General features: G+C 61.1%; 2 protein-coding genes across 4 annotated transcripts in view; one reads left to right on the top strand and one right to left on the bottom strand.

Annotated features, from left to right (window-relative positions):
• Window positions 1–1096: 1096 nt before the first annotated feature.
• Window positions 1097–4507, top strand: PSMD7 (proteasome 26S subunit, non-ATPase 7). The gene is made up of 7 exons (XM_038147802.1): window positions 1097–1327; window positions 1842–1933; window positions 2192–2284; window positions 2748–2845; window positions 3123–3203; window positions 3756–3847; window positions 4023–4507. The coding sequence occupies exons 1-7, from the start codon at window positions 1254–1256 to the stop codon at window positions 4459–4461; spliced, it is 969 nt and encodes a 322-aa protein (XP_038003730.1). The 5' UTR covers window positions 1097–1253; the 3' UTR covers window positions 4462–4507.
• Window positions 4508–5119: 612 nt separating this feature from the next.
• Window positions 5120–23594, bottom strand: part of WWP2 (WW domain containing E3 ubiquitin protein ligase 2) — a 30525-nt gene continuing 12050 nt past the window's right edge. The window contains exons 7-24 of one of the 3 annotated variants that reach the window (XM_038147781.1): window positions 21943–22178; window positions 20859–21075; window positions 16573–16662; window positions 16093–16267; window positions 13380–13434; window positions 11833–11914; window positions 11438–11569; window positions 11214–11292; window positions 11036–11107; window positions 10825–10913; window positions 9651–9810; window positions 8562–8695; window positions 8341–8481; window positions 7688–7808; window positions 7308–7412; window positions 7113–7209; window positions 6252–6324; window positions 5120–6109 (exon numbers count right to left, since the gene is read on the bottom strand). In XM_038147781.1, coding sequence (XP_038003709.1) covers window positions 6010–6109; window positions 6252–6324; window positions 7113–7209; window positions 7308–7412; window positions 7688–7808; window positions 8341–8481; window positions 8562–8695; window positions 9651–9810; window positions 10825–10913; window positions 11036–11107; window positions 11214–11292; window positions 11438–11569; window positions 11833–11914; window positions 13380–13434; window positions 16093–16267; window positions 16573–16662; window positions 20859–21075; window positions 21943–22178 — 2158 coding nt within the window. In that variant the 3' untranslated portion in view covers window positions 5120–6009. Of the gene's footprint in view, window positions 6110–6251; window positions 6325–7112; window positions 7210–7307; window positions 7413–7687; window positions 7809–8340; window positions 8482–8561; window positions 8696–9650; window positions 9811–10824; window positions 10914–11035; window positions 11108–11213; window positions 11293–11437; window positions 11570–11832; window positions 11915–13379; window positions 13435–16092; window positions 16268–16572; window positions 16663–20858; window positions 21079–21942; window positions 22179–23594 lie in introns of all 3 variants that reach the window. The other 2 variants (XM_038147782.1, XM_038147783.1) reach the window with 2 other exon arrangements.

Raw genomic sequence — 23594 nt, 5'->3', positions numbered from 1 at the left:
TTTGTTGTTGTTGTTGTTTTGGGTTTTTTGTTTGGTTTTGTTTGTTTGGGGTTTTTTTTGCTAGAAATAAAGAGTGAAAGACAACTTCTGTGTCAGCTGCTGCCCCTGAGGTGCACAAACCCTTCTCCGAAGTCTCACCTGAGCCTGTTTCTCCTTTACACGCAGCAAAAACCTCTACAAAAATCTGAGAGGCTGAACGGCTTTACCTGACACGGTCCCTGGGAAGAAACCAAACACTGACAAAGATTTCCACGTGTTTTCGTGGACTTTTGCGGCTGCGGTAGCGGGGTTCCTGCCGTCCCCGAGGCCGCGGGACCGCGGCGCTGCCCCGGGCCGGGTCGCAGGGCAGCAGCGGCGCACCGGGCGAGGATTAACCCGGGCTGGGCGCTCTGACTCAGCCCCGTGCGGGACGGCAGGGCCGGGAGGGCGAGCCGGGGGATTCTTCCCTCCCGGAGAGGCCTCGGAGATCCCTGAGCCGGGGAAAGGCGAGCGCCAGCCGCATCTCCCGGGGGAGCGCCGCGGGGCCCCGTGAGGGCCCGGGACACTGAGGGGAGGGATGGGGGAATGAGGGGGAAAGAGGAGGGGAAAGAGGGGTTTTAAAAAGTGGGGGAAGAAAAAGAGGAGTTAAAAAAGCGGGGGGAGAAAGAGCGGAGAGGAGTGAAAAAGAGAGGAAAGGGGTGAGAAAGAGGGGAAAAGGGGAAAAGGAAATAAAGGGGGAAGAGAGGAGGGGAAAAGGAAATAAAGGGGGGAGAGAGGAGGGGAAAAGAAAAGAAAGGGGGGAGAGGGGAGGGAAAAAGGAAAGAGGGGGGGAGAGGGGAGGGAAAAAGAAAAGAAAGTGAGGAAGGGAGAAAAGGAGGGGAAATAAAGGTAAAAGGGGGGGAAATAAAGAGAAAAGGGGGAAAACCGAGGGGGAAGGGGAGGGCTCCGCCGCTGAGGGCCGCCCCTCCCCGCCCTTTCCCCACCTCGGGGCGGAGCCGCGCCGCAGCCCAAGATGGCGGCGGCGCCCTCCCAAGATGGCGGCGGCGCCGTGCCGCTGCGGCCGCGTTCCCTTCCCAGCATGGCGGCCGCCCGTCGCGCCGCGGCCAATCCCCTCCGAAGATGGCGAGCGCGCCCTCCCAAGATGGCGGGGCCGGCCCCGCCCCGCGCGCTGCACGCCGGGCGCTCGGGGCGGGCTGAGGGCGCGGGGCCGGCCGGGGCTGCTGCGGGCGCGGGCGGTCGGAGCGAGCGGGGCCGGGCCGGGCCGGGCGGGCGCCATGCCGGAGCTGGCCGTGGACAGGGTGGTCGTGCACCCGCTGGTGCTGCTCAGCGTCGTCGATCACTTCAACAGGTGCGGCCGGGCGGGAGCGGCGCCGCGGCGCTGAGTCACGGCCGGGCCGGCAGCGGGGCCGGGCCGGAGCGGGGCCCTGCAGGCGCCCGGGGCCGGGAGGGGAGCCGGCGGAGCGGGAGGGTCCCGGGGCCGGGAGGGGACCGGGCCCTGCGGCACTCCGGGTGATCGGGGCCTAATTCTGCTCCCTGCCGCCGATGCCGAGCGGTTTTAGAGCCAGAAATAAATCCCGAAACCCAGGAGGCGGCCGAGCCCGCGGTGGGTGACACTGGGGTCGGTCGCTGCCCGCTGTTCGCAGCCGGTGTCGGGGTCGTGTCCCCCGTGAGTGACATCGGCCCGTCCCTGGGGTCGGGCTTTGGTTCCAGGGCAGCGGAACGCCCTTTTGGGGCTGTAAACACAAGCAGTGACAGCACAATCACAGTCCCCCTCTTCCACCCCCGCTGTGTCTCCTCCGACACGGGCTGGGGGCCCCTTCTCCCCGTTTGTGGCAGGCACTGACAGTCGTTTTTCCTTTTAGAATAGGAAAGGTGGGAAATCAGAAGCGAGTGGTTGGAGTGCTGCTGGGCTCCTGGCAGAAGAAGATCCTGGATGTGTCCAACAGTTTTGCAGGTGAGTTGGGGTGTCCTGCCCTTCTCCAAAGCCGCTGAATGATTTCGTGGATGGATTGTGTTGAGAGTTTTAAAGAAACCGTGATCCATCCATGTACAAATCACCTCATACCAACAACAAATGCAAACTGCTGTCAACACCCCTAAGTAAACCTCACTCTCCTTTAGCAGCCAAAAATACCCAGATCCAGAGCATTTCAATAAACATTTTACTTCAGGAAGTTGGATTCTTAACGCTGGTGTTTTGTTTTCCTCCCAGTACCTTTTGATGAGGATGACAAGGATGATACCGTGTGGTTCCTGGACCATGACTATCTGGAGAACATGTATGGAATGTTTAAGAAGGTCAATGGTGAGTTGAGGTCTTCTGACAGTCAGGGATACACTCCCAAAAACTTTCAGGGCTGTGGGAAAGGGAAATCCTTTTAATCACAGGATCCTTCGGGTTGGGAAATACCTGTGAGATCATCAAGTCCAACCATCAGCGTGTTCTCCGCTAACCGTGTCCCACATCCACACGGTTCTGAACACTTCAGGGACGGGACGTGCATCTCGAGATGGCAGATGTGCAGCCTGTCAGACCCTGAGAGCCACACAATTAACAGAAGCTGTTAATTACCAGTGAAGGGCCAGGAGAAAAGCTGTGGGTCAGTGACGATGATGAACACTGCTCAAGCCATGGCCTTGTAATCCACTTCCCTCTGCTCCACACAGATCAGGCTCCCACCCTCCATCATCCCATCCAGTCTCTGCCCAGGTCTCTCTGCTGGGCCCTCCCCCAGTCCTGATTCCAAATCCTTTCTGCTTTTGCTCAGCCAGAGAAAGAATCGTGGGGTGGTACCACACGGGCCCGAAGCTGCACAAGAACGACATCGCCATCAACGAACTGATGAAGAGATACTGCCCCAACTCTGTAAGTGGGGCCACCTTTGGCCTGTGGGGCTGTTCTTGCCTCTCTTTCCCTAAAAGGGGCATCTGGGAAGCCTTCTCCCCCACTTTTTGTGCTGGTGCCACAGCTGTAAAGTGATTGAGGAACTGGCATCAGGAGTTTTTGAATCACTGTCTCAGTGCCTGAGGTTACGCCTCTGAGCAGCCTGGTGCTGGTGCTGAGGAGGGAGGAGCTGGCTTGGGTATTTTTTCCTGCTCCTTGACTGAAATCCAGTTTCCTGCACGTTTTCTTTCTCCCCAAGGTGCTGGTGATCATTGATGTGAAGCCAAAGGACCTGGGGCTGCCCACAGAAGCCTACATCTCCGTGGAGGAGGTCCATGATGTGAGTGTTCCCTCTGTGAAGTGTCACAGTCACAGCTGGGAGCTCTTGGAGGCTGTCACTCGTGGGTGTCACTGGCTGCAGGTGCTCCCAGGAGTGCCCAGTGTTTGTGGGCCTGCCCTGAGCAGCTCACTCCTCGCTGAGCCCCACGCAGACAAACAACACCCAGCAGTGAGTCACTGTAATTGTTGCATTTAAATTAATTCTGGATGCATACAAAATACTGGATCTTTCTGCCTTTCTGAGGCCTCCACTGCACAGCAGGAGCTGCTCTCCCAAAATGCAGCGAGGTTGGATCAGGGAAGAGAGAAATAATTGTGATATTTAGAATTTCCATTTCTCCCTCCAGGCACAGAGCAGCAAAATGCAGAAATGGGAAGTTAGCCAGAGCAGGAGAGATTGCTGGGCAGTCAGTGACCCTGATTAAATCAAGGACATCCCAGCTAGAGCTGTTCCTCTCGGATCCCTTGTAGCCTGTGCAGGGCTGCTTTTCTGGTTTCCTCGGTGCAATCCCTCGTCCCCTGGCTAAAATCCCCCGTTTGTGTGTCCCTTTAGGACGGCACCCCGACCTCCAAGACCTTTGAGCACGTGACGAGCGAGATCGGTGCTGAGGAGGCCGAGGAAGTGGGTGTGGAGCACCTGCTGAGGTGAGGGGACAGCTGTCCTGGGCCAGGTGGTGTTCCCGGTGCCGCTGCCCGAGGAGCGCGTCGCACGCGCGGCACGAATCCTGGGAGCCTGGGTGCCATCAGCCCTGGGCCCTGCTCACACGGCCTGAAAGGTCCCAAGGGCGAGGTTCTAATCCCGATTCTCTCTGGGTTCCAGGGACATCAAGGACACCACGGTGGGCACGCTGTCCCAGCGGATCACAAACCAGGTCCATGGCTTGAAGGGACTGAACTCCAAGCTTCTGGACATCAGGAGCTACCTAGAGAAAGTAGCCCTGGGCAAACTCCCCATCAACCACCAGATCATCTACCACCTCCAGGACGTCTTCAACCTGCTCCCAGACGTGAACCTGCAGGAGTTTGTCAAGGCCTTTTACCTGAAGACCAACGACCAGATGGTGGTGGTGTACCTGGCCTCGCTCATCCGCTCCGTTGTGGCCCTGCACAACCTCATCAACAACAAGATTGCCAACAGGGACGCGGAGAAGAAGGAAGGACAGGAGAAAGAAGAAAGTAAAAAGGAGAGGAAAGATGAGAAGGAGAAGGACAAGGAGAAGAGCGATGGCAAGAAAGAGGAGAAAAAGGAGAAGAAGTAAAAGGTGTAGCTTTTTTATTTGTAAATTAAAAATCTTGTAAACTAAATCCCTGGTGCTGGGGTCTTATGTGATGTGCTCAGCACTCTGCTTCCCCTCACCCAGGCAGGGTTGCGGGGAGCCATGTGGAGGCTTTTGATTTGATTTGATTATGCTGTTACACAGCACTTGTTCCCCAGTGTTGCTGTGGGGGTGTTGAGGCCTCAGCTCACGCACACTCTGCTCTCACTGAGCGTATTCCCATGTTCCAGGGCTAATCCTTTGCCATCAGCCAATTCTGTGCACCACAGCCATCCCTGTGTTTAACTGGCTCTGTGCCCCAGCCCCTCGGGTGTGGCACAGCTGGGATGTTGTCACTGCTGTCACACCTCGGTGCCTCCCTGGGGACAGCGCTGGTGGCCCTGTCACCCCTGGCCGGGACCAAGCAGCTCTAGGGGCTGCAGGAGGCTGCGAGTCTGGGGAGACACTGGGGCCATCACCACTGACACAGAGCAGGCAGGGACAAAATCCATGGGATTTGTGATCCCAGTGCTGAGCTCCGGATGCCATTATGGTCCTGCAGCCCCAGCCCTGCACAGACCCCACCCTGGGAGACACACACTGACCCAGGACAGGCGCAGACCCGGGACACGCGCGGGGACCCAGGACACAGGCACACCTCGGCAGCTGCTTTGTCGTTTATTGCACACGAAGCCGCGCGGGGCAGGCGGGGCCGTGCGGAACCGGCCGGTTCCCAGCCCGGAGCCGTGGCAGGGCCCCGTCTCCACAGGCCCACGGACACAGACACACCGGGTCTGTCGCCCGCACGCACGGGGAGGGACAGAAGTGACAGCCAGGTGATCTTGCCCTCCACACTGCAGAGGGAACACAGGAGTGTGGGCAGAACCCAGGATCCGAGCGAAGGCCGGCAGGGCAGTGCCCGGAGCCCCCAGGACTGCTGTGGAGCACCAGCTCCGAGCAGAAACCACATTTAAATACAACTGCCCGGGGGCCACGGGCTGCACATCAGGACACACGCCAGGGACACGTTCCGCCGGGCTCTGGCTCCAGTGGCTGCGGATCGGGCCTGGCAAGGGGCTGTCCTGGCGCTCAGATGGTGCACAAGAGCCCCTCAGAAGCATCGTCTCGGGGGTCCCTGTCACTGAATGCTGGGTGCAGGATGGGGCCCAGAAGTCAATCTGAGAGCCATTTTCCCCCTCACCGGCCACTACCAAAATGCCATGAAAAGGCAGAAAACACGAGGGGGAAGAAAAGCATCTACCAAACACGAAACTGTGTCTGCGGAGGGGGCTGGGGAGCCCCGGTGCCCCCTGTGCTGCCCCCCAGCCCCTCTGCGCCAGCCCTCGCAAGCCAAGCCCTTGTGTCCTCCTCTCCATCACACCTCGGATTTCCTTAGGGAGGGAAACACAGCCCTGTTCCCCCAGGGCCAAGTCAGTGCAGAGCTCGCCCAGGAACAAAAGCCACAGTGTCCACAGGGGCCCGTGCACATCCCGGGGAGGGCTCGGCCCTGGGCACCGGCCGGCAGCGCTCCGGAAACACCCCACAGCTCCATCACTCCTGTCCAAACCCTTCCGTCTCCTCGATGGCGTAAAGCAGCTTCTCCTTCAGCTGTTCGTAGCTCTTGTAGGGAGGGAGATCCAGGCGGTTGAAGCTGGGGAGAGAGCTGAGGCTGGGACGGGCCCGGAGCAGCAGTGCCATCCCATGGGATGGAGCGCCCCGTGCAGCCCCGCAGAGGTCCCCCTGTGTCCCCCTGTCCCCACACACTGCGGCCAGGCCGAGGGGCAGTCACTCACCACGTGTGACTCCGCGGCAGCCACGTCTCTTTGCCAACTTTATCAATACAGAATTTCTGCGGCCCGTTGCTGCCTGTTAATGAAGAGCACAGCAAAGCTCTCTTTACGCGACCAGGAGCTGAAAAAGAAACCCCTCCCACACACGCTGAGATCCACCACCACGGCCCTACAGTCCCAGGGTCACACAGAGCATAAATCCACGGCAGAAATCCCTGCCTGGCTGCAGGGAGGATGTTCAATAAACAAAGGAGAAAGCAAAAAGCAGGTTCACGGCACAGAGGGGCAAGAGCACCATCTCTGAGCACGACGGTTCCATACCAAGTGCTAAAACTCATTGATCTGTAAACCCTCAGGATTGTGTGAGTCCATCCAAGAGTTTTAAAGGGCCTGGCACAGCAAGTCTGAGTCAATGAGGTGGCTTTTTAACACAGTGGGAATGCTGGAGAGATTCCAGGGGGTGGAAAAAGCTAATATGCCAGCAAGAACAACTGGGTGGGTTAAGCAAGCTGTTTGGCTTAACATGAATGTCAGGAAAGTCAGGGAAAGGCTGGTATAGGCCCCAAAAAGCAGTAAATTAAAGGAGGAGTGGAACCACATTGTGGTTTTCTGAAAAAGAGGCTTTGTCTCACAAGAATCAAAATTGAATCAGAAATCCAATCTCAATCAGACTGAGATCACAAACCAGCTTGGCAAAGTTAACCCTGGTGGGGCCCTTTGGTCACAGCCAAGGAACTTGAGGGGAAATGGCACAACACCAGAGCACTGTGCTCAGACCTCACAGCTGCTTTCCTGCTCACGTGCTGCCTGAGCTCTGTGTGGGGCAGGGACAGGGACAGGAAGGTGCCACCCCCCAGGACACACCGATGAGCTCAGCAAAGCCCCCGACGGGCAGGCGGCAGGTCCCCGTCACGAACTGCAGCAGCCGGATCCTCTTCTCGTTGTCCATCTCCTTAACCACCTGCAGCAGGAAGGCAGCAGCTGAGTGGGATCCTGGTCCCATCCTGCAGGATGGCTCCTGCCAGGGCACCCCAGGCCCTCAGCTGGGCTCAGACTGACCTGCCAGAACCACTGGATCTGTTTGCTGTTCTTGGTGTAGTGCCTGTAGATGGTATTTTTCTGCCAGTCGTTCATGTCGATCTCCTGCATCCCGCACAGCATCAGCTGGGAACAGGGGACACTCAGTAGGGGACAGACGGGGCCCTGTGCCCACGCTCTGAGCGCCAACCCCTCCGGTGCCAGCCTTCACCCGGCCCAGGTGCCAGCACTGAGGTGTCTGGTGCAAATTCCTCCCACCCAATGGGACGTTCTCTTGCCAATGGACCCAACGAGCCACCCCCGGACCCAACAGTGCTGTCATCAGCCGAAGGGCACAGAGCATGAGCGGGGTCACCACGTGCCCCTTCCCATCCACACCCCCAGCCCAGGTGCCAGCCCACCTCCAGCTCCTTCTCGTCGAAGTAGCGCAGCCACTCCAGTGGCACCACCTCGTTGAAGCCGTCCAGGAAGGCCTTGGTCTGTTCCTCCACGCCCCGTGTGAACCTCCAGTCCGTCAGCAGCCTGGGGAGGCAGACGGGGTCGGCACAGAGCCAGCACCGCTGGCCTGGCCCGGGGAAACCCCAGCATCCCTCCCTCCCACCAGCAGGGAGGGCCCCAGGAGTGTGGGGAATGGGAGAGGGGCTCCCTCAAAGCACCAGGGCTCCCCTCAATTCCCACTGGTGGGTTTCTGTCTCTGCCCCCAAACCCGTGAGCGGCATTCAGCCCCGACAGCGGCCTTAGGAGCTCCAGGGGCGCAAACCACATCCCCTGGCTGGAGCTGAGCTGGCCCTGGCAGCCCCCAGGCAGGCAGGGGGAACAGCCATGGGATGGGAAAGCAGCCTCAGCCTCTCTCCCCTCTCCTTTTTCCTGAAAGTACTGGCAACTGCCCAGCCCGCAGCAATCCAGACCGCAGCAGAGCTCGGCCGGCCGCGCCAGCCCGGGCTTGTCACAGGCCACGTAGCCCAGGGAAGCGGCCACGTCCCAAGCCCCACGGTCCCACCCCTGCAGCCGTTGGGGGCGGGTGCCTGACGGGACCCTTGGGACGGCCACTCACATGATGTACTCCTCCTTGTTCTCCTCCGTCACACGGATGCTCTCACCACCCTCCTTCAGCTCGTGGGTGGTCACCTTGCCCAGGATCTCCATGTCCTGGATGAAGTACAGCTCCAGGCCGCACTCCTCCAGGCTGTTCTCCCTGCGGGGGACACCGGGATGTGACTCCTGGCGGAGGCACCCAGCAGCAGTGAGGGGCTGTGGGGAGAGCCCTGCACTCACTTGGTCCAGACAATGGAGTTGTAGAACTCGGGGTCGATGGACTCCAGGTCCTTCAGCGTCGGGCGCTTGTTCAGCATCCGTTTGTAGAAGGGCAGCGTGAAGCCAGTATCGATGAACTTCCCGTGGTACAGAGCCTGTGGCAGGGAGGGACACCAGGTCACGGGGAACCCTGGGACGCAGCCCTGGGGCAAGACAATGCTCCACCCTGGGGCAGCCACGGGGCAGGAGGGACTCATTCAGGGGCTCCTGAGCTACGGCACTTGCTCCTGGCTGGCACACGTGGAGGGGAAGGGTGGCTGCCCCAACAGCACTTCCCAGGCCGGGTGGGCTGCAGCCCCTCTCCCTCCCCACAGCAAATTCCACTGCATCTCCCTCTCCCCTCACAGCTCTATTAAGAGCACTTGTTTAAACAGAGCTGTGCTGTGGCTTCCCTGAATCCCTGGCTTCCAGGAGCCCCGAGGCAAAGGCAGCCAAAAATAATGCAGACGCTTGTCTAGAATGGCCCAGCGGTGAGTAATAGTCTGGGGTTTTATTGGTATCCTGCGAGGCGGGGCAGGGCAGGGCAGGACAGCGGGGCCGGAGCCGCCTCCGCGCACACCCCGCGGGGCTGCGGGCCAGGGACCCTTCCCGGGCTGGGGGAGCCCTGGCAGCCCCCCTGCCAGCCCGGGCACATTGGCCTTGAGCAATCCGAGAGGAACGGGAGGAGCTGCTCCGGAGCTCGGGCAGCTGGAAAATCTCACACTGCTGGGACTAAAAATAGTCCCTGGAGCTGCAGACCCGACAGCACCTGGGGTGACAGCCAAAGACCTGGAGCCATCCATCCCCGCCACAACTCCTGGGAAACCAGGTTTCTGGCCTGGGGCTCTGGCCCCACAGCCATTCCGTGGATTTAAAATGCATCACCCCACAGCACCCCCTTGAAGGCTCATCTCCCACTGACCCACACATGGGCGAGAAGGGGCTCAGGGAGGGCAGCGGTGCCGAGCCCAGCACAGCCGCGGCACACGGAGCTGCCCCTTGCCCTGCTGACCACCCCGTCCCCTGCTCCCGGGGGGACACAAACCCCTGGTGCCATCCCCCCGCTCTCACCATGGCGATGAAGCGGCCGATGAAGCGGAAGTAGGTGAGGTGGTCGGGGTTGATGGAGGAGGCAGGGTTGATCTGCAGGCAGTAGTTGTTCTTGCCTGCGTACTCGAAGAGGCAGTACATGGGGTTGAGCACCTCGTGGGACAGGAGGAAGAACCACTCTCTGCAAGGAGACAAGGGGAACACAGTGACAAGCAGCTCAGGGAGGGGACAGTGCGTGTCCCTGCACCAGCAGGTGCCCACCTCCTCAGGGTGCCAGGCAGGTGCTGGGCACTGGTGTGACTGGGTAAGGCTGTTCCCCTCCCCGGGGTGCTGTGTGGGGTTTGTGAAGTGTTTCTGGAGATGACAGCTTGCTGCAGGCCCCACTCAGAGCATCGGGAACCTTGGCAAGTGCCACACACAGTCCCAGCTGGGCCGTCCCACACACACACTCCCCCGAGTGCACCCAGTCCCTCTGCACACGCTGCCCCGGGAGCCCCACGCCAAGCTCGGGACAGCACCATCCTGCTTTGCTGCCCCGGCCGTGCAGGCAGACAGGAATCCTCAGACGTGGAGGCAGCCCCGGCATCCTGTCCGTGGTTCTACCCTGTGGTAGAACAGCATGACGTAACCTACCATAGGGTAAAACCACTGGCAGGACACGGAGAGAGGTGGAGCAGGAGCAGGAGCCGGGCTAGCAGCCCCACGAAGGGCAGCAGGCGAGCGTGGGGTGGCAGCGGGCAGGGACATGCCAACCCAGCTCCAAGGAGACGTCCCAGGTGAGCCAGAGGGGGCTCACAGGGACACTGGACCCCCTCCAGTCAAGCCGCAGCCCATGCCCTGTGGTAACATCATCCCAGGGCAGCGGCAGGGCTGCAGAAACCACATCACACCCTGTCTGCCCTGGCACACGCTGACTGTCTGGGAGCACCAGGGCCTGTTTGCTGCAGGGAGACGAGGCCACTCAGCCCATTGCCTGACAACTGGGGGCAGCAGGGGAGCCCCAGCTGGGTCCCCTGTGCTCTCACTGCCAGGGACAGGCTGGAGCAATGCTTTCAGGGTGTTCCACCACTCCTAAAAGCCAGCTGCTCATTTGAATGCCCCTGGACTCCTCCGCTCAAGGGCTGGGTGCCCTGAGTGCAGCTGCCCACAGGACACAGGCAGGGCACGGCCCTGTGACCCAGCAGGCCATGCTCACCTGGCGATGCCACCGTAGTCCAGGCCCTCCTCCCCTCGCATGATGATGTACAGCCGGCGCCGCAGGTCGTACGGCTTCATGTTCATGATCTGGGGACGAGCAGGGCGGTGTCACCATGGCTGGGGCCAGCTGCACTCCTGCAGGCCAGCTCCACTCCTGCAGGCCAGCTGCACTCCTGCAGGCCAGCTCCACGGCCCCAGCACCTCCCTACCTGCTGGAAGGAGTCCTCAAAGAGCGTCTGCCGAGACACGCTGATCTTCACGTGGCTGGGCAGCGCGTTTGACTGCGGGCAGGGCAAAGGCAGCGTGAGGCCGGCGTGGTTCTCCTCACCCACACCTGCCCACAGGACTCAGGGCACCCGCACAGCTGCCCACAGCAGCTCTACTCACGTGGCAGAGGAAGCGGAACTGGTGGTACTTCCAGCGAAAGCTCCGGTCGTACGCGCCCGGGGAGCCGCCGTGCTTGCTCCTGCCAAAGCAGCAGGGCCTGGGTCACACCCCGTGCCTCCCCTGAGCAGCCCCCGTCAGGAGCCAGGCGGGATGAGGGTCACTGGGGCGCAGCTCTCCTCGGTCAGAGCCCGCTCGAGCCCCCAGACGCGCTGCTCGGGGCTTACCCAGACTCGAAGCCCGGGCGCGGGTCCTTGAAGGTGGTGGTGCGGGTGTTGTGGTCCACGAAGTAGCGCACGCTCTCGTTCGTGTACTTCATCTCCCAGCCCGGCGGCAGCGGCGGCTCCTGGATCATCCTGCTGGCAAGGAAGGGCTCACCAGACAGGCCCTTTGGGCAGCCCCCCCTCCACTACAGCTCTGTGCCAGGCAAAAGGAAGGATTCATGGCATGGGACTGGCGAGCGACTGTCCACAGCCCGGCAGAGGAGTCCTGCCTGGGCAGCACTCCGGCCACGGCACTGTCAGAGCTTCCCCCTCCATGTGTGGGACACACGGCCTCAGTGCAGGCCAGGTCCCTGGAGAGCTGCACCTTCCCAAACCCTGCTCCCCCCGCGGCCGCCTACCCCTGCGTGCGAGGGTCTTCCCACTGCGTGGTCCGGGTGTTGTGGTTCACGTAATACACTCGCCCATTGTCCTGTCTCTTCTCTAGGAGAAAAGGGAGAGAAAGCGTTAGCCGGCGTCCTGGGAACAGCCCTCCCCTTCCCAGCTCACAGGAAATTTGTCAGCTCCCCCATTCCACGTCCCTGGCTGGTTTGGAAAAGACAGGACAAACCCCGCATTCCTTCCGCGTGCCCGAGCCGCCTCAGCCCGGCAGGGCCAGCGTGCAGGAGGTGCCAGGGCAGAGGCCAGCGCTGCCACTGCACTGCCAGGCCAGCAAAGGGGCTGTGCTCAGCCACACACCCTCGTGGCACACACGCAGCCCCTCCTGGGACACGGCAGTATCCCTCCACACGGATCCACAGGTGCCTTCCCAAACTCCCTGCACGGCCTCGCTCCAGTGCACACGCGTGTGAACACACGCACCCTCCTTGCGTGCACACAGGCACCAAACAGCTCCAGCAACACCCCAGACACCCCTGCACACACCCCCTGGCACTCTGTGTGCCCTGCACCTCCTCATGTGCTGCGTCACTCCCCCATGCTCAGCCCTGCACCACGCAGGCAGGGACACCTTGTCACCTCCCTGTCACCCTTCTGGCCGGTGCCAGCCCCTCGCTCCATCTCACTCCTAGACTGTGGGCAGCAGCCCGCAAATGACGGCCAGGACTGCGTCTAGGGATCCCATCCATCCTGGAATCCCCACCCCGCGGGGCTGTGCCTGCCCAGCTGGCACTGGGGATGGGTCCCTTCTCCTTGCTGACGGAGGGGGGACACGCAGCACGGGCTCCACCACCGCCCCCATCAAGACACTGCCCTTGCACACTGCCTGAGCAGCCTTGGCCCCTCTGTCCTGCTCCAAGCTCCCAGTTTTAACCCTTCTCCTGCTCTCCCTGGCACAGCACAGCCCAGCTGCACCCACAAGCATCCCAGCCTGCCCTCTCCAAGGATGTTCTCACCATGGAGGGGATCTCTCTGTCCTGGGGGTGGCACAGGGACTTTTCAAAATGTCCCAGCACACAATGCTTGGGCCATTTGGGGACGAGCAGCTCTGCTCCTGCCAGCTCCCAGCCCTGCTCCAGACCCAGGCAGAGCACCCCGCGAGGCAGCACGGCAGCAGGAAGAACCCTGCCCGCCAGAGGTGGGGTCCAGGGACAAGCAAGGACTTCCACCACCAAGCTGGGGATCTTCCCCAATCCAAAGAACAATCACAAGCACTTCTGCATTCAGCAGCTGAGAGAGGCTGGGAACTCCTCCAGGAAAAGGGGAAGGCAGGGGAAAAAAAGCTGAATTTCACAAAAGAGATCGTGCAAGTCACAGGCAGAGCCAGTCCCACGTGCAGCCGAGCACAGGGAGCGCTGGCCACCCTTCACCCTTCCCAGCAACGCCAGGCATGGGAGCGAGGGAGCTGCTGGCAGGTCCTGCTCCCGCGGGATGGGCAGGGTCCTGCTGCGGGTGACAGGAGTGTCCCCTGGGGGCCATGCAGGGGCAGGTGAGGCAGTGCAGTACTTACCCCAGCCGGGAGGAAGGGGCCCCAGAGGATCATTGTCGGACGGGGCTCCGGAGGACTAGAGAGAGCAAAAACACGGAATAAACCCCAGAGCCGGGTTGGCTGGGAGAAGAACGGAGGTGAGCCGGCCAGCCCCGCTTCCACTCGCCTCTCCTGGCCCACAGCTCCCAGGGAACTAAAAAAAAACTTGCACACTCAAGGGGAGTTAAAAAAGAAACAAAAAAAAGCAAAAGCAAATAAAAAACAAATAAAAAAAAAAAAGCCCAGAAGCTCAGCCTAAGCAGGGGCAGCGGGGCAGGGGCTGTGCCGGCCGAGGGCAGCGGGACTGCCCGGAGGGCTCCGGACGTGCGCGGCTGCTCGGCTGCGCCAGCGTCCCCTGCACATACACCTCCAGCCTCCTCCAAGAACCACACACAAGAGGGGAAAAAATATCGCAGGCCTTTCCAATGAAATCATTCCCACAAGCGCTGTCCACGCCCCGCGCTTCCTGGCGGGATGGCGGCCCCCTCCTCCGCGGGGTGCGGGATGCGCCGCTCCGCGCCCGCGCTGGCCGCGCACGCCGCCCCGCCCGCCCCGCACAAAGCCCCTTTCTCCGGGCCGGGGCTGGCCGGCACAGGGCACGGGATGCTGCCCTGCCCCGCGGGGCAAACCCCGCCCCGGCCCCGCTGGGCTCCCCGGGGATGGAGGGTCCCCGGGCTCCAGGGCAGGAGGGGGCCTGGAAGTGCTTTTAATGGCTAAATGAGAAACGCGTCGTTACCCGAAAGGTACAAACCCCGCTGCTGGAGGGGGGCTGTGTCCCAGCTTCCCGCGCCGGGATGGATCCCAGTCACCTGGGCCCAGGGAATGCCACCCGCTGCCAGACCCGGCCCTCTGCCCGGAACCCTCGGGGTGCCAGGGTCCCCCACTCCCAGAAAGGCACCAAAACCTGGGTGGGTACAGCAGCCAGCACCCCGAGGATGGCCTGGCACACTCTGTGCCCCTCCGAGCTCTGTCTCTTGTACCCACCCCCCGTGGCAGGACTGGCGTGGCCAGCACAGCTCGGACTCGGGGCAGTGTCCACTCCCTGCCAGGACAGGCTGCCCACACAGACAGCCGAGTCGTGTCCAGGGCTACCACCTCACTGGCGCCTCAAACCAGCTGATGAAAGCTAGCAGGGCAGAGCTGCAGGCAGCCCTGCTGCTCCCCACAGCCCCCGGGAACAACCTGCCCGCTTTGTGCGAAGGATGTGGCACTGGGGCATCTGCGGGGAGCAGTCCCAGGCTTCACCCCAGCCCCCCAAACTGTGCCTTGCCCCAGGCTCTGCCCCACTGCTCATCTCCCCCCTGCCGTGCCCTCCAGCAAGGGCAGAGGGATGCTGGAGCAAGTCAAGCACAAAGCCCCGGTGGGGCAGGAGGCAGACCAGGAGCCATCACTGCTGGCAGCAGAGCTCGAAACAAAAACTACAATCGTTCATCAGGCTAAATTTGGAGCCCGAGCCCCTCCCTCGGCAGAAGAGCGTGGCCAGGGCGAGTGGCAGGGCCTGGAGCAGCTCCAAGGCTGGCGCTGGCAGGGAGGAGGGACAGCCAGAGCCCCGCTGGGCACGGTGGAGCCCCTCCCAGGGGAGCCCCTGGTGCAGGCAGGGCCAGCACAGCACTGGGGGTCCAGCTCTGCCTGTGAGGCTTGGAGGGGTTAGAGAGACATCCAGGGAGGGACAGGCAGGGGGAGGAGGGGGCTGAGCTGCTCCCACAGCCCCGGGAGTGGCCCTGGTTGGGTCCTACACAGACAGCACTTGGCACTACACCCCGTCCCAGAGAGCAGCTGAGCTCCTGGATGGAGCCCTGAGCTCACTCCAGTCCCAGCTGGGACTCCTGGCTTTCTCTGAGGAGGTAAAAGTCAGTGAGAAGTTGGTCCCTCTACGCTGCCCACCTTCCCTCCACAGCTGTTCACCTGCCTCTGGCACTGGAGCAGGCTCACCCCTGCGTGGGGCCGGATGGCTGCTCCAGGAGGCAGAACTGCTCCAGCCTGGCCCTGTTTTCCCAAGCACTGCTCTCCCTGCAGCCACATCCATGGCAAAGGTATGGCCAGGACAGGTGTGGTCCCTGCCCAGGAAAAGAATGGTTGAGACCATTCCCTGAGCAAGGAAATGCAAATACTCAGCCCAAACCGGGAAAGGGGGGAAGCAGCAAAGGAAGCAGGAGGATGCTGGAGTCCAGCACATTCCCTGCACTCTCCGGCACCTGGCTCCTGCAGCCCTCTCCCCTTGCACCCCAGGTGTGCAGCTCCAGGACCCAGCCACACTGTCCTCAGCCCAACAGAGACCTGGGGAGGGACGAGCTCAGGCCCCAGAGCCTCCTGTCCTGCTACACACCAGGCTCCCACGGCTCCCTCAGCTCTGACAGCAGGTTCTGAGCCCCACAGGTCAGCAGCAAGGCCTGTCTGAGGGGAGCCACAGGAGAATGTGTGGCTGGTCACACTGGCACTGGAGAAACCTTGGGGACAGGCTGCTGAGGACACCTCCCACCAGCCTTCAGGGCCATGCAAGCCGGTTTATAAAAAGCAAGTCACTCCCCCAAGGCCTCTGCAGGCAGCTCAGAGTGTGTGAGCTCCCATCCAGGCTGTGCTCTGAGCTCGCACAGACCCCAGCCAGCACCTTCCCCGCCCCGTGGCTCCCAGGCAGCCCCGGTGAGACCGGCAGGAGAGGCAGGTGAGACCCTGCACCGCCACGCCCGGCTCTCACCTGGTACAGGAACCTCTGGCTGAAGTGCTGCATGGCCCCTTGCAGCTGGTTGCGCTGCGACTGCCACTGCTCGTAGTTCCTGACGTACTCGGCCGTGGGGCGCTGCCACGTGGTGGTCCGGGTGTTGTGGTCCACGTAGTAATACCTGCCTCGAGGATCCACGCGTTTCTCCCACCTGGAAGCACCCAAGGAAGTGGTCACTGTGTGGCTCACGCCGCTCGGGTCCTGCGGACTGACACCCTCCGGCACGAGGGCTCCGTGCCCCGCTCCACAACCACTGCTCTCACACCTAAAGGGCTCTTCTGGACAAGGACCCACCAAAAGGAAATACAAAGGATGAGTAACTCCTCCGGGAGCTCCTGCAAGGGCACACAAAGCCTGACAGGATGCTGGGACGCCAGTGGAGCTCCCACCAGGATGCCATGAACATCCCTCCAAGACAGCGCCCGAGCCAAGGCCTGGAGCCCCCGAGCCCCTTACCCTGGAGGAAGGGGTCTCTCCCACGTCGTGGTCTTGTTGTTGTGGTCTACATAGTAGACTCTACCATTGGGCAGCTCCCGCTGCTCCCACCTGCAGGGACAATAAAATCATGAGGCAGGTGGTCTTTGCTGGCACCAAGAACATCCCGAGAGCTGCCCCTGCTGGGTCAGGGAGCCCAGCCCCTCACAGCCTTGGCACTCTAGCCTGTATTTGACAGCTCTGCGTGGCACCTACTGGGCCTCCTAGATGGGAACACTGGGAGAGGGGCTGCAGCACTCTGCTTCCTCAGCAGGCATAACAGGAGCATAAATTCCTAATTTCCCCCAGAAAGGTCAGCACAGGATTTCACAGAAGGTCAGTTTTATGCCCTGTTTCTGATGTTTTTGTTTGGTTTCTCTTAATACATCTTCAAAGGGGAGTGTTTGAGTTGGGGCTGGGGCTGGGATCCCTCCCTGGCAGCCCTGGGCTTGCTGCTGACAGCTGCAGCTTAAACACGCGTGTGGCCACGGCGCTCGGGCTGGGTGGCCCTGAGGACAGCCCAGGTGACAGCAAGCCTGGCTTTACAGGGCCAAGCTGCAACCATTCTTTGTGTGATTTCATTCATGAATCTACCCTGGCAAAGGTAAATGCTCTGTGGAGCCCGTGCTTTCGTGTCAGCTTTTATCCTGCAGCAGAGGAGGCGAGCCAGCAGCTGCTGACAGATAAAATATTCTCCTGCCACACTTCTGCTCCCACAGGCCTCTCTCCCCATTCAATCATCTGTCTCAATTAATCACCACAAAAAGCTCTAGGAAATGAATACACCAGCTTCTGTGCGGCAGCAGGGGAGCCAGCCCAGGCTGGCAGGCAGCAGGCAGCCCTGGGGATGGAGCTGCTCCAAGCCGGGGCTCATCCCAGCTCAGCCCCACAGCTCCAGGGACAGCAATGCCATCCCCACAGCCACAGAGCTGCAGTGACACTGCTCAGCTGCATTGCAGCCTCTGCGGAGCCAATGCAACACCTGCACATACTGCTTCCAGTCAGCAGCACTGGACCTTCCTCCTGCCCGGAACAGGGCAGAGACACCAGAGGGGATCCCTGAGGGACAGTCCAAGGCACGACCTGCTGTGCCCCTGCACCATCAGGGTGAGGGGCTGCACCCTGACACCACCTGGTTTCCTGGTCACAAACCATGAACGTGGTGCTTCATGAGCATAAAAGCACCAGGACAGGTAAAACAAGAATGAAATCTCTAAAGAGAAAATCAGCACAGCTGGGGTGTCCTAAGACATGAGCAGGTCTGCCCCATGAGATGGATGACAGAAGGTGTCCAGGCACTTTTAGGGCAGTGGAACTGCCCTGGACAGCTCCTCCAGTCTCATTAGCAACAGATGCTCTCATCCATACAGCTCTGAGGACTCGGAAGGTACCATTCCTATGGCTATAGAGACCAGAGTCCCCATGATGAGAATTCCTCCAGGTTTCTGGATCCCTCTGGGTGCACTCAGGACTGCAAAGAGCCACGTGGGACTGGGGAGAGCTGCTGGGGGTGGCAGCTACTGCCTGATGTTCCCTGTCCCCACCTCACCCCCTGTGAAAACCCTGATGAGCTCACAAGCTGCTCACCAGCAGCTCCTGGGTGATGTGAGGAGTGAATCTGCTGAGGGCTGGCTCACCCTGTGAGCCAGTGGGCATGAACCGTGGTTACTGCTGCCACACAGAGATGGGGACACTGGGGACAACCCATCCTTCTCAGACCACCTTGCCCAGCTCCACACGGCCCCCAGCACGGGAGATCCATGGTTTTGGGAGCACTGGACGGTGGGAGCTCGCCCCACAAGCACCACAAAGCACCCAATATGCCAATCCCTGCCAGCTCTCCTCCAGCTGCCCACAGGCTCTTGATGGCCATGGATGCAAGGAGCCACAGGCACTGGGAAGTGGCAGAGCTGAGGCAACCCTGCAGTCCAAACAAAACGCCCTCCTTACGTAAGAAACCACAGCCCGTGGGTTCTGCCAGGCAGCATAAAGCACCTCTTTGTGCGGGCAAGGCAGCGCCGCGCACCCCCCGCCCCGGCCGCCTGTCCCACGCGGGATCATCCCTGACACGATCCAGATGCAGGAGCCGGCGGGCCCCCCCCTCACTGCCAATCCTCCCGGAAAGCCCAGCAGGAGAGCTGGGACCCCAGGCTGGGACCCCCGAGGCCTCGGGCACCACACACGTTCCCGGCTCCACAGGGGAACACTGCCCAGAGGATGTGAAGGAGGTTTTGGGCACTGTCGGGCTGGAATTACTCAGAACTCCTTCCAGCCCTCTCCAGCCTTAGGACAGACTCCCAGTTGTGTGAGGGATGCCTTTGAGCCACCACACCTGGTGCAGATGTTGAGACACAGAGATCTGGGCACAGCAAATCGCTCAGGATCCCCACATGAACCCAAGCATCTGTCACAGCCCAGAACGAGCAGGGAGGCTGGGGCCACCCTCCAGAGGCTGAAGTGAATGCTCCCCACGTTCCCAGGGAAGGAAGGAGACAGAGAACAGGGCAGGGCTCGGGAGGGACGTGCCTGGCAGCTCTGCAGGGGACTTTGCTCCCGCAGTGGCGGAGCAGGAGCCGCCCCGATGGGCCCTGCAGTGCTCTCACAGCAAGCCCAGCAAGGGGCTCTCCTGCATCCCCATCTCCCAAGCTGGGCCCCAAACCACCAGTCAGAATAATTCCGTGGTGAGGTGAGCCCGCCAAAAACCAGCCTCCCTGGATCAGGGCTCAAGAGAACTCCAGAAGCTCATTTACACCATCCCGGGGACACAGCGTTGTGCGATCCCAGTTCAGCAAATCCCCGCTAGCCCAGGACCTGCTTGGCAGCTCCCTGGAAGGGCTCGCACGGTGGAGACCTCAATGCATTCAGCTCCCTGCCCTCCTTCACCTGGGAAGCCCTTGATCTCTGGTCTCCCCTGCGCAGGCCAGCACAGCAAGCGCAGCTCATGCTGCCCTCTTTCCCCCTACAGATCCCCCAGCCAGCACAGAAGGTGCTAATCAAAGGGGTCTCCAGAGACCCACATTCCAGGAGCTCAGCCTGGAGAATGCCTCACTACCCCTTCAATGTTCCTCTCCATCCAGCTCCCAAAGCACAATAGCTTGACTCTCCTCCCTGCTCTGACACGCTGATTCTCTGGTGTGAGCTCCACAGGGCAAGGAGGACATGGCCACCTTTCCATCTGGCTGGGCCAGGTAAACCCAGCCTGGTGTGCCTTAGAAAGCAGTGCCTGCAGCCTCCGGAACCCGGAGCTATCTGCAGGCTTCCCCGCCCCGGCAAAGAAACAACAGCCTGTTTGCAACCCCAGGTGGGGAAAAGGAGACCTTCAGTCTACCTGGTAGGAGCAGAAAGGGGCATAAGCTCTGGCTGGAATAAAGGCCTTTTTGAGAGCACTGGACTTTTCCAGCTGCCTGGAAACAGGAAGCGCCCAGGCCAGGAGAACAGAAACCCTCACACACCCGCATAAAGGCACAGTGAGCCGTTAACCCTAATTACCTGTGACTGACACGCGAGCGGGGCCCTGACCTTCCAGGCATCGCCTCAGCCAAAGCAAAATAAACAGCTCCCTTCATCCCAAACACAAGCCATTTCACCCCCCGCCCAGAATTCAAGGGCTCTGACACACGGGGAGAACGGTGCAGCTGCAGCACACTGGGGGCTGAGCCCAGACCCCCACTGCTGCCCCCACCCCGAGCCAGCAGCTCCCACTCCCCTCCAGCCCCTTCCCGATGTCCCCTGGAGGAGGAGGAGGATGAGAAGCATCCGCACCAGGGAGAATGAGCACCACGATTCCAGGGTCCTGTCCCCGTGTCCCCAGCAGTGGCCAATGCCTCTGTGGTGGCCCCAGAGCATGTCCATGCCCTCCTGCTCAGGGGGAGCTCCCTGAAAAGCCACGCTCAGTCCCCTGGGCGTTTTCCTCTGACTGATCCCTTGAGCAGCCCCGGGAGAGCCGAGGGCTCTGCTGCTCCACAGGCACAGAGATGCCACCCACAGTTCAGTGCCCCAAACACCAGTGGGCACAGGCCAGACCCCGGCCCAGAGCATCCTGGGCAGGACAGGGAGCACTGGCTGTGCCAGGCGAGGGGCACAGGATCCCCAGCACCTGCCCCAGGCCCTCCCTGTTCTGCTGAGCACCAGCACCTCCAGCAGCTCCTGGGGCAGCACTTTCCCTCCCTCGAGCAGCCCCTGCTCCCAGCACACAGCAGTGCCCCTCTTGGTTCCTGTCCCACTCCCCGAGGGCCACAGGCAGAGCTTACCCGGGAGGCAGAGCTTACCCGGGGGGCAGAGCATCCAGGGCGAGCACGGCTGCCCGCGCCGGGGGGACGCTGGGGCCCGAGGCCGCCTCCTCTGCCTCCCTGGAGCCGCTCAGGGCAGGAGGGGCAGGAGCAGAGGAGCCCTCGGCCGTGCCGGACGCCGCCGGGGTCGGAACGCTGGCCCCTGCTGCCGGCCTGTCCTCGTCCATGTCCACGGCAGCCACGGCGTCCCCGTTCACTGCGAAGGCAGAGGGCAGGAGGTCAGCACGGGGAGGGCGCCAAGGCCGGGTGAGCAGTGGAGGGGGACAACCCAAGCACGGCACTCTCAGTGCTCCCAGCCTGCAGCAAAGGCAGCACCTGCTTCACCCAGACCCCTCCAGGAACCACTGCCAGCGCCTGCATCCTGAGAAGGTACTTTGCATTTGTGCCCAGGGTCTCTTCTGCTTCTGGAAACATGCTGCAACCCAGATGGGAACTCAGGAATGAGCAGGAGCTCCAAAACAGTGGGTACAGCATCTCCCCTGAGGCAGAGTGAAACCCAGGCTCCACAAGTCAGCAGCACTGCAAAGAGCTAAACGTTGTTGGATTCCACTGAACCTTTGGAAAAGGGGAGAGATAGAGCAAAGGAAAACTACAAAGAAAACTGTTGAGGAGGAAAATGCAGAGCAAAAACATGAAAGGGAATTTGTTAGAGGAATATTTATTAGATACCAAAACCCCGAGACCTGGCAGCCCAGCTGAGGAGAACCTTTGGTACAAGATACCCTGGCTGGAGTGGTAAAGCAAAAGCTTTATAAAAACCCACGAACAAGGAACAAAGGAGTGAGGGATGCAGACATATTTCCAGGAGCTAGAGCTGAGAAATGTAAAAAACTGTAGGGGAAGCCCAAACATTTAGAAACATTGTAGGAAAAAAGGAGTATAAACCTTCATGGAAGGGAGACTGAAGAGCTACAGATGCTCTGTAGAAGAGACAGAATGAGACCCATCACGGGGACAAAATTCCCAGGCACTACAAGATGCATTGTGAATCTCAGCAGAGACTCATTTTCTCCCCAGTGATCATCCCTGAGCTCTGCCCCCACTTCCCACGAGCGCCGGTCACCTGTGCCGTTGGCCACGCCGTTGGCCATGCTGGTGGCCGTGCCGTTGGCCGTGCTGGTGGCCGTGCCGTTGGCCACGCCGTTGGCCATGCTGGTGGCCGTGCCGTTGGCCATGCTGGTGGCCGTGCTGGTGTGCTGTGAGCTCTTGGCCTGCTGCCGGTGCCGGCTCCTGGCACTGGGACTTTGCTCTCCGCTCCCCGTGTTTCCCCGCGCTGCTCCGGCCGCATGGCGGTGCGTCCTGCAAGGGAGGGAGCACAGGAGGTGAGAGACATCACATGGAAAACGCCACTCCTGCCTTTTCACCCCGGGCTTCTGCTGCAGCAGAGGCACAGCCCAGCACAGCCACCCAGCACAGCCACCGGTGTCCCCTGGGAAAGGCCAGGATATGGTTCCGTGCCTCGGCTCAGGGCAGTGCCTGGAGCTTCGTGCTGCCTGCTCAGACCTGCCCACAGTCCTGGCACACACCTGCTGGTGGCAGAGACCCATGGAGGAGTCACCTGGGTGACACCACCTTGCTCTGTTCACAGGTGGGCACTCTACGGGCCAAGGAAGGGCCCTGGACGCTCACAGCCAGACACCTGCTCACCACAGTGGATCCCAGCTTGCTCCATCCACCCCTGCAGATCCCAGCAGATCCCACACCAGCCCCGGGTCCTGCGCCATGGTGGGGACCCTCTCCAGTGCCTTGTGCCTGGCTCCAAGCCTCCCACAGAGGCAGGTGAGGAAGGTGCTCCCAGGACAGCTGTGGCCTCCAGAAAAGGAGGGAACAAACAGTCAGGAAAGGTGAGAGCTGAAATCACAGCACGAGTTGTGACCAGCTCAGGTGCAGCTGCTCCATCTCCTGGGGGTCACTGCCACCCTGGAGCTCACCTGCCACGGTTCTCCATGGCCAGGGCAGCCCAGCCTTTACTGACAGAGCACCTGCAGCTCCCCCAAGCAAACTCACTGCCTGGGACTATCCAGGGGACCCAAGGCAGGACAAAGGCATTCCTGAAAAAGCAGCGTTTCACCTTAAGAATTCATTCCTGTGAGTGAGGAGGGGGACAGGGCAGGAGGGGAGATGCTGTCATCCCAAATCTGGGGCTCCTGAGGAGCAGAGGCAAAGCCCAGGCACCTCCACCCAGGCTGGCAGCCCAGGCAGCAACCACAGAGGGTAGAGACTGCAGGGAAAAGGACATCAGTTTCACCCAGCCAAAATCTACCTTAAAAGGGCAAAACCCACAAACTGTCCCCAAGTCTCAGAGCTGGTGCTGGGAGGGGACAGCAGCTTGGCAGCAACAGGGCACAGATCAGTCATGCCACTCTCAGCAGCTCCAGCAACTGGAACCCTCCCACTCACTCCAAAGCTGCTCTCCTTGGGGAGAGGCTCATGGCAGGGCTGGGATCAGGAGGAGACATGGGAAAGCAGGAGACGGTTGTTGGAAACAGATTAGATGGGAGCCACGGGCAGAGCAGGAGCTGCTGTGACCACTTGAGTGAGTCACAGACCCCTAGGAGGGCAGCCCCAGCCAGGGGCTCCGGGAGGGGCTCCTCAGACAGTGAACTCCCTGAAACCCCAGCTGGCCCCCAGACACGGCTCCGTGCTGGGGTTTGCTTTGGCCCCCAGCACCCAGCAACATGGGGCATCCGTGGGGAGAGAAGAGGCTCCTCTTCC

The sequence above is a fragment of the Motacilla alba genome, chromosome 11 (genome assembly GCF_015832195.1).
Source record: "Motacilla alba alba isolate MOTALB_02 chromosome 11, Motacilla_alba_V1.0_pri, whole genome shotgun sequence".
Classification (NCBI taxonomy): domain Eukaryota; kingdom Metazoa; phylum Chordata; class Aves; order Passeriformes; family Motacillidae; genus Motacilla; species Motacilla alba.
This window is presented reverse-complemented; position numbering and strand designations above follow the sequence as displayed.

Coding starts and splice junctions, on each gene's coding strand:
- PSMD7 (XM_038147802.1), top strand. CDS start 1,254: ATGCCGGAGCTGGCCGTGGACAGGGTGGTCGTGCACCCGCTGGTGCTG. Junction 1,328..1,841: donor GTCGTCGATCACTTCAACAG/GTGCGGCCGGGC, acceptor TTTTCCTTTTAG/AATAGGAAAGGTGGGAAATC. Junction 1,934..2,191: donor TGTGTCCAACAGTTTTGCAG/GTGAGTTGGGGT, acceptor TTTTCCTCCCAG/TACCTTTTGATGAGGATGAC.